Source organism: Neofelis nebulosa, chromosome 5, assembly GCF_028018385.1.
Source record: "Neofelis nebulosa isolate mNeoNeb1 chromosome 5, mNeoNeb1.pri, whole genome shotgun sequence".
NCBI classification, from domain to species: domain Eukaryota; kingdom Metazoa; phylum Chordata; class Mammalia; order Carnivora; family Felidae; genus Neofelis; species Neofelis nebulosa.
Window position 1 is genome coordinate 75,835,115 of NC_080786.1, and position 13,247 is coordinate 75,848,361.

Consider the following 13,247-nt stretch of genomic DNA (forward strand, 5'->3'; position numbering starts at 1 on the left):
TTGTTTTGAGCCACCCAATTTGTGGCGCTTTGTTGTGACATCCCTAGGAAGCAAATACACCTAGGAAGTTCACCACATACCTCTTATCAGACACAGAGTATGCACACAAGGGATACAGTTACCTGCTCACTGAGGAGCCTGCCCCAGCGGATTGTCTGTGGGTGAAGACTCAGTGGACACATGGGTAGGCTCCATATTCAACCCTCTGAGGCTCATCACACCAGCTGACGGAGCCGCCGAAGGCTGAGCAATGGGCTCCAGATATATAAGGAGTATTTACATACACCAGTAGGTGGTGTACATACACATTAAGACAGACCAGACTGATCTCAACAGGGAGCTCAGTCAGGAATAGAAAAAAATACACTGTCATTAGAGAAGCCAGATGGCCCCGAGTCTAAGCCACAAACAGAAGCGAAAGCAAAGTTGCGCATGCACAACATCAAAAGTTGTAGCTGGATGGATGGATGGATGGATGGAGAAAAAAAGCACCTGAGAATGAAGACACCTATTTGTAATAGAACTCCTGGAGTCCTGGGGTACCTGGGTGGTTCTGGTGGTTAAGTGTCTGACTTTGGCTCAGGTCATAATCTTGCAGTTCATGGGTTCGAGTCCCGCATCAAGCTCTGTGCTGACAGCTTAGAGTCTGCTTCCGATCTGTGTCTCCCTCTCTCTCTGCCCCTCTCCCATTAGCACCATCTCTCTCTCAAAAATAAATAAACATAAAAAAAAAAAAAAAAAAAAAAAAAAAGAACTCCTGGAGTCCTAATGCTGCCAGAAGTGCATTTTCATCTTTGGTCTTTCATATTTTATTTTTAGCAGTATTCTAAGCTTGCCTGGTGGCCATGGCTAAATGAGGCTGAGAGTACCTCTGAGAGTGTGAGAGGATACAGGAGTCCCCTCCGCCCCCATACATGGGAAGACACTGCTACGCCACACCGTCCTGCCATGGTGGGGGGTGGGGGTGAAGGGGCTCCTGAGCAGCCTGGGGCCTCAGAGCAGGGGACTTGGGACCTGCAGACCTTCTTCTGTTATCAGGAAGCTAAAGGAGAGCTCTAGATAGTTATTCAGAAATATGGACTGGTTGTTAAGAGTAAAATTAGATAGAAAAAAGGTTAGAAGTGGAAAAAGAGATATGGGGAATGTAGAGTAAATGAAAAAGACTCAAGAGAATAGCAGAGAGTGCATATTTTTCTTTTTTCAAGATAAGCGAAGCCTGTACAAATCTGGAATCAGATGAGATTTTGAAGATGCTAGAAAAGAAAGGTAACTAAAAGTAAGGCTCCTGAGGAAGCAGGTCTAACTCTGGTTTTTGGAAAGACAGGATACCTCCCAAGGTCGTGATTATTAGCAGGTGTTGTGATAACTTCAGGAGGCAAAACAGTGAGTGTGGCACATAAGAGCCCTGACAACCCAGGTTCAGATTCCTACCTTTGGGCAAATTACTTAACTTCTCTGGGTTTCATTTTTTTCATCTATAAAATTGGCATAATAATAGTACCTACCTCATGGGGTTTTGAGTATTTGATGAATTAATACAATTAAAATGCTTTGGACAACATCTGCCACATACTGTTCTGTTGTTCTTTAGAGCAACAGTATCTGGCACAGAATGACCCCCCCCCTTTTTTTTAAAGATAATTTTTTAAGAGCCAATTTAGCTTCACAGCAGAACTGAGAGGAAGGTAAAGATTTCCCATATATCCCCTCTCTCTGGAATGACTTCAGCAAATGTTAGATAACATCTAGTGTTCTTGATACAATTATTCTAGACTTAACATTACTTTCTGATGTTTACGCTAAGGAGCTTTTGGGAAATCCCAAGTTCCACAGGGACTAAGACTATCAAAATAAAAAAAATTTTAAAAAGGAAAGGGACACCCTTTCTTAAAATTTATTTTATTATTATTATTTTTTAATTTGAGAGAGAGAGAGAGAATATCTTAAGCAGGCTCCATGCTCAGTGCAGAGCCTGATGCAGGGTTCGATCCCATGACCCTCAGATCATGACGTGAGCTGAAATCAAGAGTCAGCCGCTCAACCAACTAAGCCAGCCAGGCGCCCCAGGAAAGCAAAAGAACACCAAAAACTGAATATTCCTTGGGATAAAACCTGGTCTTATGTATAAGACCTGAGAAGATAAAAGGAAGAATATCATAGGTCTGTGATTTAATTTCACCTCAGCATCTACTATTGACTTAAAAAGCCAAAATTACAGCTGGCAGAAAATGAAACTTACAGGATTCCCTAAATTTGTACAGTGGATTGCCCAAATAGCACTCTGAGCACAATAACTAAAAACTCAGGGCAGTAGCACACCAGCCATAAGCTTGTCCATCAAGCAGCAACATGTCTCTGGAGTTGGTAACAAACGGCCCCAACTCCCAGAAAAGCTGTACTTCCATGAGGGTTTACAAATACCAGCTGCCATGCCAGCAGGTCAGTTCTTAACCATTAATTCTAGCATATGTGCTGCCAAAGCTAGCACTTAACCATCAACTCTAGAAGCCCCTGATTCACAGCCCCAAACGAAGTGCTGTAAAATTTAGAGATAAAACGTGAGGCATGTCAGTGGCAGTGTCCTTAACAGAGTCAAGTTTAACACACTTTGTTTCTTAATGTTTTTCCAAGTGATGGTAAAAAAAAAAATGGTTCTTTTGTCCGGAGCCAAAAATTGTAAGGCCAATTATATTCTCAAAGGCATTCCTTGTGGCATCTAAAAATGGAGAGATTTATGGGAGGGAAGAGCAGATTTGGCAACAACTCTCAATTTCTTAATTTTAGACCCTAGTCTTCAATAAATTCTAATTCTCTTCTGACATTTGTTTGACTTTGTTATCTCAGTTCCTAAAGGGAACGACTGATCCATTCTACGCTGCCCAAATTCATTGGTGGTTAGAGAAAATGCCAAAATAAACACACCCGAGAGTGTTGACCCTACATGTGTATAGAAGAGAATTCATTTTATCTACCAAACCTCTTTGAACCAGTGAGTTCAGGTGCCATTTCCGAAGAAAGGGAGGGGACCTCATTTTTTTTTTAATGGTTATTTATTTATTTTGAGTCAGAGAGCGAGAGCAAGAGAGTGAAAGAGAGAGTGAGAGAGAGAGAGAGAGAGAGAGAGAGAGAGAACCCCAAGCAGGCTCTGTGCTGTCAGCACCAAGCCGGACACAGGGCTCAATCCCACGAACCGTGAGATCATGACCTCAGCCCAAATCAAGAATATGACGCTTAATTGACTGAGCCACCCAGGCGTCCAAGGAGGGGACCTGATTTTAAAGATAAGTCTGTGGTTATTTGAAATTAAGTTGGTACCAATTTTTTTTTATTTTGAAGACCACTAAAAATGAAAGAAATGGCAATACTACTTTCAGAGTGATTAAAAAAAAAAAAAAGAAAGACGTCCAATCTAGGTCAACTATATAGTTAAAGATATTTTTAGTTCAAAGGAGAGGCAACTTGAATAGAAATGGACATGGATTATGGAAAGCCATTGTTTCAAGGAGGCAAAAGCTTAAAGCTAAGGGCAAGGATGGGATAATTTATAAGGAAAGATATTGGGCTTAAATATTATTTCCTTCTTAGTTACTATTTTAACAGGTTGAGAAGAGGAATTTTATCTTAGGCATCCTGGCAGATTTCAGAGAGAGGCATCATTCCAGAGGCAGAAAAAACACGAGGAATAATAAGGCCAGAAAACCATCACGAGAACTGCAACTTGGAGCATAGCTAGGGGAGATGACAACGTGGAGTGGGAGGAAGATGAAGGATGATGGTGGTGAGGCTGATGAGCTGCTACTATTCATCGGATGCTCACGGTTTGCCAGGCTCGGTGCTTATATAATTTATATGGACCTATCCAACATTCACAATGAAGATCATCCCCACATTTAATTAATTTAATAATATTAATTTAATATATCCCCACATTTGGGACACCTGGGTGACTCAGTCAGTTAAGCATTGACTCTTGATTTCCGCTCAGGTCATGGTATTACGGTTGGTGAGACTGAGCCCACACTGGGCTCCGCACTGAGCATGAAGCCTGCTGGGGATTCTTTCTCTCCCTCTCTCTCTGCCCCTCCCCACCACGTGTGTGGGCTCTCACTCTCTCTCAAAAAATACATAAATGAACAACAAAAAAAGTTTTTTAATCCCCATTTTACAGATGAGGGAACAAGCTTAGTTAGGTATGTTCAGGTAACTTAGTCACAGGGCAGAGATCTGAGCCCAGATCTCGCTGACTTCTTTTTTTTTTTTTTTTTTTAACGTTTGTTTTTTTTAACGTTTGTTTTTTTTTTTTTTTTTTTTTGAGACAGGGAGAGAGAGAGCATGAACAGGGGAGGGTCAGAAAGAGAGAGACACAGAATCTGAAACAGGCTCCAGGCTCCGAGCTGTCAGCACAGAGCCCAATGCGGGGCTCGAACTCACGGACCGCAAGATCATGACCTGAGCCAAAGTCAGCCGCTTAACCGACTGAGCCACCCAGGCGCCCCTCTCGCTGACTTCTTTACCACCATGCTGCAGGGCCCATGGGCCCTGTTTCGTTAATGAGGTGGCTTGTGCGGGGGAGCTGCCCCTCACTTCTGCACTAAGAAGCACAGGGTGGTGGGAAAAGCACTAGACTAGAGGTCACTAGATCTCAGTCCCACATGGAGGCTCTAACATGCCCATCTGGCCTCGGAATGCAGCACGAAGCACAAGGGCGCTCAGGTCCTTACCTGACAGTGCCACTGAACAGCACTGGCTCTTGAGGAATAATGGAGAGCTTGCTTCGCAGGTCGGCAAGGCCAATGTCACTGATTCTCACTCCATCAATCTTGATGCAGCCTCCGGATAACTCCACCAGACGAAAGAGGGCCATCCCTAGAGAGGACTTCCCTAAGGAGTCAAAAGACATGCAGAAAAGTAGCTCAATTAGCAAATTCCGTGAAGACAAAACTGGTTTATTCTTAGGGCAAAATAATCTAATTTTCTAGTTCTATTCGAACACTATTTCATCTGATTAGTTAAGATAATGTAGAAAATGATAGCCAGAGGGGCACCTGGGTGGCTCAGTCAGTTAAGTGTTTGACTTCAGCTCAGGTCATGATCTCATGGTTGGTGAGTTTGAGCCCCACATTGGGCTCTGTGCTGACAGCTCAAAGTCTGAAGCCTGCTTCAGGTTCTGTCTCCCTCTCTTTCTGTGCCTCACCTGCTTGTACTCTGTCTCTCTCTCTCTCTCTCTCTCAAAAATAAATAAACATTAAAAAAGAAAAAAAAAAAAGAAAATGATTGCCAGAAATAGCAAAAAAATGCACTTTCCAGAGCTACCAAGCATATATATTTAAATCACACAGCTTCAGCCTGAGAAGGAGTTTGAGGGACTGTCAGAATTTCACAAGAGCAAATTGGAAAAAGGCCTGCTTTTCACCTTTGGGGTGGGCACACAGGCTGAAATGCATCTCAGGCAAAGTGAGAAGAACAGAGAGCTTATAGCAAGGAACTAGTGGGGCAAACCAGAGGACACGGTGTCTTCTCTCTTTTCTGTCCCCGTATCACAGCCCAGAGAGAAACAAGACAAGGCCTTTCTACCACTGCCGCAGCAGCTGGGAACGGAAGAAGTTCTGGGGTAAACACATAGGGAAGGAGGCTTCGGCTTAAGTAAGTGGCTATAGATAACTACTGCGATAAGGAACTGTGATAGAAAAGCAGGTCTGAGGGAGAAACTGATGAGGTCAGAATAGCTTTTCTTAATTGAATCTTCATTTTAAAAGTCATATAAGTAATTCAAGGAGATAATGTTAATCTCCTATAATCTCACTACTGTTATTTTTGATACATTTCCTTTCAGTCTTTTTCTCTGAATTGAGATCACACCAGAGATACAATAATATAATCGCCTTTTCCCACTTATTATATAACAAGCACTCAACCATGTTAAAAAATTTTTCAAAATAAAGTTTTATTGGCTGCAATATATTCCACCATGTGGATGTGCTCTGGCTTACTTGACCAGTCCTCTAACATTGGAAACATATTTTTTTTAATTTTTTTTTTTAACATTTATTTATTTTTGAGACAGAGAGAGACAGAGCATGAACGGGGGAAGGTCAGAGAGAGGGAGACACAGAATCTGAAACAGGCTCCAGGCTCTGAGCTGTCAGCACAGAGCCCGGCGCGGGGCTCGAACTCACGGAGCGCGAGATCATGACCTGAGGTGAAGTTGGCCGCTTAACCGACTGAGCCACCCAGGCGCCCCTGGAAACATATTTAATACTATAATAATGTTATGGCATGTTCAAACTGTGCTGCCACCTCAGATGATTTCCTTGGAAGACATTCTCAGAATTACTATGTCAAAGGATATAAACATTTAAAAAGCTATAGTGCCCCCACCCTCCAAAAACTTAAGACATAGTCAGGTCTGCCTTTCTGCAACTCAGACCCGTGGTTTAAATTTAGAACCACAGGTTTTTAGCTTTTCAACGACTTTTCCTTAGCCAGATGCCTGGTTCTTGACCCGCCCCCCCCTTACTCTTCTTCTGCCTCCATGTTTTGAAAGTCCTCTCGTGAGAACTTCATGACTTTGTCTATTTAGCAGTCACTGAGGGCACAAATATCCTTGCCTTCTCCCCAGTGTCTACAGCCACATCTCCACTGTCTGGATTTGTTCCCTGGGCAGACCCCTGTCAAATAACTAACGGGGACCCTGAGAAATATCCACCTTCCTGAAGCAGTGATCCTTACATGCATCTACTAGAAACAAGCTGGGAAACTGGGTCCACGCAGCAGGATTCTTAAGGAGGCCTTCTCCTCTTATAGGTAAATGCCTTTGTTCAGAATTGGCGGGGGGGGGGGGGGGGGGGGGTGTCTGGTTATTGGTCCCGTACCCTCATACAAGGAAGGCAGGGAGACTCTCTCTTAGTGTCAAGGCAGTGCTTTAAGATCTAAACCAAGGGAGGAATTTTCCTCAAATAAATAGATCAAGTTGTTCCACCTTAACAAAAGATGCTACCTGGATTGGAAGATCCTACGGTTCTCTGAATCCAGACTACCTTTGCACTGATGGAATGTACTAGTAAAAGAGGCCATGAGGTCCTCACAGTGATGTCCTTGACTATAGCCATGGCAGAGTCCCGGTCTAACAGTCTTTGTAGAAGCTTGTTAGAATTAGAGTCTAGATTTTGCAAGTCAGGCCATTTATAATTATTTTATTTTTTCTTATTTTTCTTCTGTCACTACTTATGGCTCAATGAAGTCTCAGTGAATACTTCAGTCTGTCTTACCTGTGTCAAAGGGAATCACAGTGGGGGACATCAGTTAGAGCTTTCAGGGGAGCTGAGTACCCCTGGAAGCCAATGTAGCAGAGGGAATTTGAGGGAGGAAAGCATAGGCAGAGCTTTCGGGACAGTCACCCTCCTTGGCTGAACATCCTCCTGCCAGTGTAAAAAAACCTACAAACTGCATTGTTCTGACGTGAAATAATTCCTTCAAGAAGGAAGCAGGAAATGGTGCTTTTTTTTTTTTCTCTTCTTAGCAGGTTCTTTAAAGTAAATTGGCCAGAAAAGACACAAGGCTTTTTTTTTTTTTTTCTTTAATGGAAAGAAACAGACCTGGAAGAGTTCTGATGCCAGGGAAGCATGGAGCCCCAAAAGCTAATGAGAACTGAACCAGAGAGACTGCTTAAACCAGGTACACCAGTTAGTAAAACAAAACAAGACTCAATGTTTGAAATGTTATTCAGGAAGGAAAGGGAAAGAAATGAATTACTCAGTTCTTAACCCTAGAAATCTAAAGGGCACATAAGTAATATGATACTAAGGGCAAAGAAGAATGCCTAAAATGAGGGCCAATTCTCAATTTCTTTGCAATCAATATCAGGTTAAGAAAATAATTTCTGTCTTCAAAGGGACACAGGTTTCTTATTTAGAGCTGTGTTGGCTTCTGGTAAATATGAGGCAACACTGGCAATATGTCACAGAAAACTTAACTTTTTTGTGTATTTTGACCTCATAGAAATAAGGATGTTCACTGCAGTACTATTCATAATAGTGAAAAATTGACAACTACCTCAATTCCCCACAACTGGGGATTGGTTAAATATAAATTATGGTATATCCATAAAATAGAATTTTCTATCATGCTGCATAGAATTCATGTCATAGGCTATTCATTGACATAGAGAAATAACTGGTAGACTTAAAAGCAGCTCATGAGATGGTGTGTGTAAAATGACCCCATTTGTGTAAACATATTTTTTTGATAGAAAAAGCCTGACAAGATACCCACCAAAATATTAATAGTAATTATCTCTGGGTAGTGGAGTTATGGGTGTTTTTCCCCCTTTTGCACTTTGCTATATGCTCCAAGTGTTCTGCATTGAGAAAGTACACTTTTATGATTAGAAAAAGCACTAAATATTACAAAAGCAGAGTTAAGAACACATTTAGAAAATTGGCTTCAGAGACACCCCTCTCCTCATTACTCATCTAATACAGAACTGGTTTGAAGGGATGAGAGTGATAGTCAATAAAACAGCAAATCATGGGCCCCAAGTTTAACTCAGATAGGTTCAAATGTTTCTCTAGAGGCCTTTGCATTCTTACCTGATCCGGTCCGCCCCACAATGCCAATCTTCTCCTTAGGTTTGATGGTGAAGGACACTTTCTTCAGAACCAGAGGGAGATTTTCTTGGTACCTCATCTCTGCATTCTCAAAGGTCACCTCTCCTTCCTGGGGCCAATCAGGGGAGGGAGCCTTATTCTTAATTCTGGCAGGTGCTTCCAAAGAGAGAGTCTGGGGAGACAGAAGGGGCTGGATCAGACTGACCAGATTCTGTGGGGGCTGAAAGGCCTTCAAAGAGAAGTAAAATCAGGACAACCATAGCAGCCACACAGAGGCAGCTGCTACCCTGTCCCCGCCCTATGAAACGGAGCAAGGGCTTATTACCACTAAACCAGACAGCGCACAATGGCTACTAGCTTTTCACTTAGCAGTTTACAGTGGCTACTAAGCAGCATCTTGGGGAGGACAGCAGCTTTCAGTTTTCTGTCTTACGGAATTTCTCCACAAAACCACCTTGGAGGTTAGTGGTGGGGCATGAGACCTTTCACTGGCTCTTCACACACAGCCGTTTTGATCGGAATTCTTTGAAAATATTCTACTTGAAACAAGATTCCACCATTTGAAAGCCAATGGCCTAAACCCAAAGGAAGGAAACTACCCTTTACTAAATACTTGATCAGATCCTGGCATTCTGACGTATCGGTCACCCCAGGAGACATGGGCTGTAATCCCAGTTTGCCACCAATAGCTGTGTGACCTGGATATATCACTTCTTCACTCTAGGTCTTAGTTTCTCATCTATAAATCGTGAGGACTGGATTAGAGAATGGTGGAAATCCATTCAGCTTTAAAATGCTGTGTTCAATGTAACTGCTTGGGTGATTTTTGTTACCAACAGCCCCACCTTGTAATGTTTGAAAATTCTCTGGCAACTAGTCATGGAGCTTTATAGCCTCATAGGGAAGTGAAGGCCACGGGCTGTGGTGCTCTGGGCAGCAGTAGGGGTGGGGGGTGCAGGTGGAGACTGAAGTCTCAAATTCCAAGCTGGAAGGACTCCATGCCGGCACAGGCATCCAGGTTGGGGACTGGCAGTGGAGTCAGTCCTCAGAAACGTGACTGGTATGTGCAGGGTCCACTCTGGTATGGCTGACCATCACCCTGACCTCTCCAGCAAGAGACTCTCACCAACGGCAATATTAAATCAAACACTACACACCTGTATATACACCCACATATTATCCACAGACATGAGCACTGGGCAACGAGGCTAACAGATAAACATAAGGAACAGCTATTAGCAGATATATTAGATGGTTATCTGCCATTCTGAGAATAACAGTTTGTAAGCTTAAGAAGTATCCTACAATTAATGAGGGTCATTGTCAAAACAATTCAGTGACACATGTGTGCTGGAAAATGCAGTTTACGTAATATACTAGTTCTCAATGGAAAGGGTAGTTTTTTAACACTATGCTTGTAGGTCAATTATTGGGAAGTTGGGATATATTCTTCCCATGTAAACAATGATAAAGTCTCTGAGCAGTTCACAAAATAGGTAACTCCTGAGAACTGAGTTAAATTTGTGAATCCTAACTACTCATGACTCTGCTTCTCTCTATAGAAAACTGCTTTCAGAGCTCTAGCTAGGACACCAGCAAGAGGCTGTCTCCTGGCAGCACTGCAGGGAAGGTGGGAAGAACTAGATCATCTCAGTATCCACTAAATTAACTGGTTTCTAAACTATGAGTGCAGTTTAGAACTAACTAGGGGGCTTCTAAAACTTCAGAAGCTGGGGTCTCACCCCAGACCTACTGCATCGGAATCTCCAGAGATGAGGCCCACATCTGTCTCTGCCTAAAGCTCAGTGGGGGACACCGATGGCCTTCCCTGGTTAAGAGCAAGTGAACTAGGCTAAGATTTAAAACAATACGTGGTTTCAAACAGGGTAAAGAAAACGTTACAGTAGTCAGCTTAACCGAACTAACAAAATTCTGAACATTTTAGAAGTTAGCTGATGAACCTACGTTCTCAGACACAATTCACAAAAGTATTTAGAAACTCTTAAGCTATTCTCTTCTCCATTCCACACATGCTGAAGAGTCCTCCCTGTGGAATAAGGCAGAGAAAACAAGCATCCTCCCTGCACATCCAGCTGAGGCAGTAAAAGAGCAAAAGGACCCCATGAAGGGTCACATCACAGTAAAAGGACTTCTCATCCTGACCTTGATGTAGTGGTTGATTCTCTCCACTGAGGTGAAGCGGGCTTCTGTCTCGGATGCCAGTCTGACGGTAAACTGGAACAGCCCCGTTAGCTGATAATGGAAAGCAAAAGCCAAGGGAGAATTCATTATGAATACATGTCAGGCCAACAATAGAAAACCTGCTCCATCTAGGGGATTAGAGCTCAATATACGAACTAACCGGGCACCTGCAGCAGCTAGTTTTAGGGACTGAGTCGTTCTCTAAACATGTAACACAATGCCTATTATCCTCCAATCAACTGCAATTCTCAGTGAATGTAGGTGGCATTGTGGTATTGCACGCACTAACTTTCCTGTATCCAAAGGATTTCCATCCATCTTTACATTTCCAGTACACATATCTGCAGCTGAGTAACTTCTGGGCTTCATACTTGCACCTGCAACTGCTCTGGCAGTCCTCTCCTCCTGAGAGGAACGAGTGAGAATGCAGAGCCCCTGTGTACCTCAGACTGAGGACCCTCAAACACAGCACATATAACACATATTCTTCCCCACCCAATAATCAAGTAAGTCTGCCTAACACGGACAGACATCTTTGGGAATCTGTGAAGATACGTATCTCCTCTTGGTTTTCTTTTGCTACTTATTTATTTTGATCTTTCCCATAGGGAAAAATGTCAAACATATACAGGAGTAGAAAGGGAAGTATAATGAACTCCCATGTACTTAAAAAACTGTCAACTTAAAGGCAATATTGTATCATTTATACCACGCAACCCATCTGTATTATTTGAAAGCAAATTCCAGACATCCTATCATTTTATCCATAAATACTTTAGCTTACATCTCTCTAACATATAAAGACTCTTTTAAAAACACAATACCATTGTCCAACACCATGATGACACCTTAACAGCTTCAAATACTTAGTGCCCAAGTTCCCAATTGTTCTTTGAGCTTTTTAAAGACCTTAAGACTACCCCTAGGGGCCAGGTCTCCACGTGTAACAGTACTGGGAAAATCAGGGGCCTGAAAATAAAATGCATATAAGAAGCATACTGAGGACACAGTATTTTTTAGAAGACCAGGAAAAGGCCAGAGATGGGAGGGTGGTGAACATAGAAACCTACAATTAAGAAACTATTTTCAAAATCATGTTTATTTATGAAGAAACAGCACCTATTTCTTAAACACATGCAACAGACTTAAATCTCTTTGTTCCTATATAGCACTTGGATCTCTCTCCCATTCTCCCTGCCCAACCAAGCCTAGGTTGTTACTAACAAAGAGATGGACAGAAGCTCTAAGAGTCAAAGGCTTAGGGAGAGCCCCCTACCATGCCTCTCCTAGGGCAACACAGGACTCAAGTGAGGAGAGGTAATGCTCCGCCCCAGAGACTGACCTGGACAGCATAAGAGATGGCAAGACCCGAGTAGGCAGGGGGAATCTGCCCATGCATGAGAACAATCATCAGCCCAGTGGTGGTGATCAAGGCAATGCTGATCAGGTCCAGCCGCACAGCCAGCCACCGCATTGCACACGTGAACAAGAAGAAAGGACCTTGGTTGTTATCCAGTAGCTCCTGGTACCTGTGAGGGAGACAGAACACCTAATAGGCCAACAAAGCACTACACAGTCCTGGGGAGGGGTGATGTCAGAGTTCTGGTGGATTATGGATGGAGGGCTAACTTTTAAGTACTTCCTGTGTGTCACCAGGAAAATGCTATGGAAACCTAACAACTGCAGAGTATTCCAGGCTCCATACACAGGACAACTTGTGATTTTCCAGTTTTACTCCTTCAAAGAAACATACTAAATTTGTTAGGGAAAAATATCTACGTTAACGGCACAAGGAATGCACGGGGAAAAGAGACCAAATAAAGAGGCTGGTTAAGCTTTAGCAAAATGTCTTAGCTCAGGGGTCATTTCCTCAAAGAAAGAGAGGTTACACAGGCAAACTGCAGAAATGCCCTAGGGCCTGGAAAAATAAACTCACAGAGTGAATATGGTAAAATGGAAAATGTCTGCTGGGGCACTGATGTTGGGCAAAACGGTGCTTGTTTCCCAAGGCCGCAGAGCACAGAAGCAGGAGCTAAACCACAGCAAAAAAAAGACCTGGACAACCTTTGCCACTGAAGGAGCGAGACACTACTGAACCTGGGGTCCTAGAGAGCAGATCAGACACCATCCAAAGGCTTGGGTGTCACATACAACTACAACTTCAGAGCAGGGAGTCTTGCCAGGCAAATGTGCTTTGTTTAAAAAAAAAAAAAAAACAAATCTCTTTTCTTCTTTATATATTTGGAGAACATCTAGAAAATGTAGTAAAGAAGAAAACGCAGTATTCTCACCACTCTGTTAAAACCAGGGTTAATATTCTGCCATATCTTCTCTCAGTACTTTTTCTAATACACTTAAATTTATGTGTGCATGTATGTACACACACACAGTGTATTTTACTGTTTTTCTCTTAAAGTTAGGATTATTTTTCTGAGTCGT

The 13,247-nt window shown here is 42.7% G+C and overlaps 1 protein-coding gene across 5 annotated transcripts in view; it reads right to left on the reverse strand.

Moving 5' to 3' along the window:
* The window catches only part of ABCC5 (ATP binding cassette subfamily C member 5), an 80,345-nt gene that overhangs the window by 8,865 nt on the left and 58,233 nt on the right, over positions 1–13,247 (reverse strand). For all 5 annotated transcript variants that reach the window (XM_058730645.1, XM_058730644.1, XM_058730647.1 and 2 more), the window contains 4 exons: positions 12,151–12,337; positions 10,770–10,859; positions 8,589–8,778; positions 4,722–4,881 (listed from right to left, as the gene is read on the reverse strand). In XM_058730645.1, coding sequence (XP_058586628.1) covers positions 4,722–4,881; positions 8,589–8,778; positions 10,770–10,859; positions 12,151–12,337 — 627 coding nt within the window. The remainder of the gene's footprint in view (positions 1–4,721; positions 4,882–8,588; positions 8,779–10,769; positions 10,860–12,150; positions 12,338–13,247) is intronic.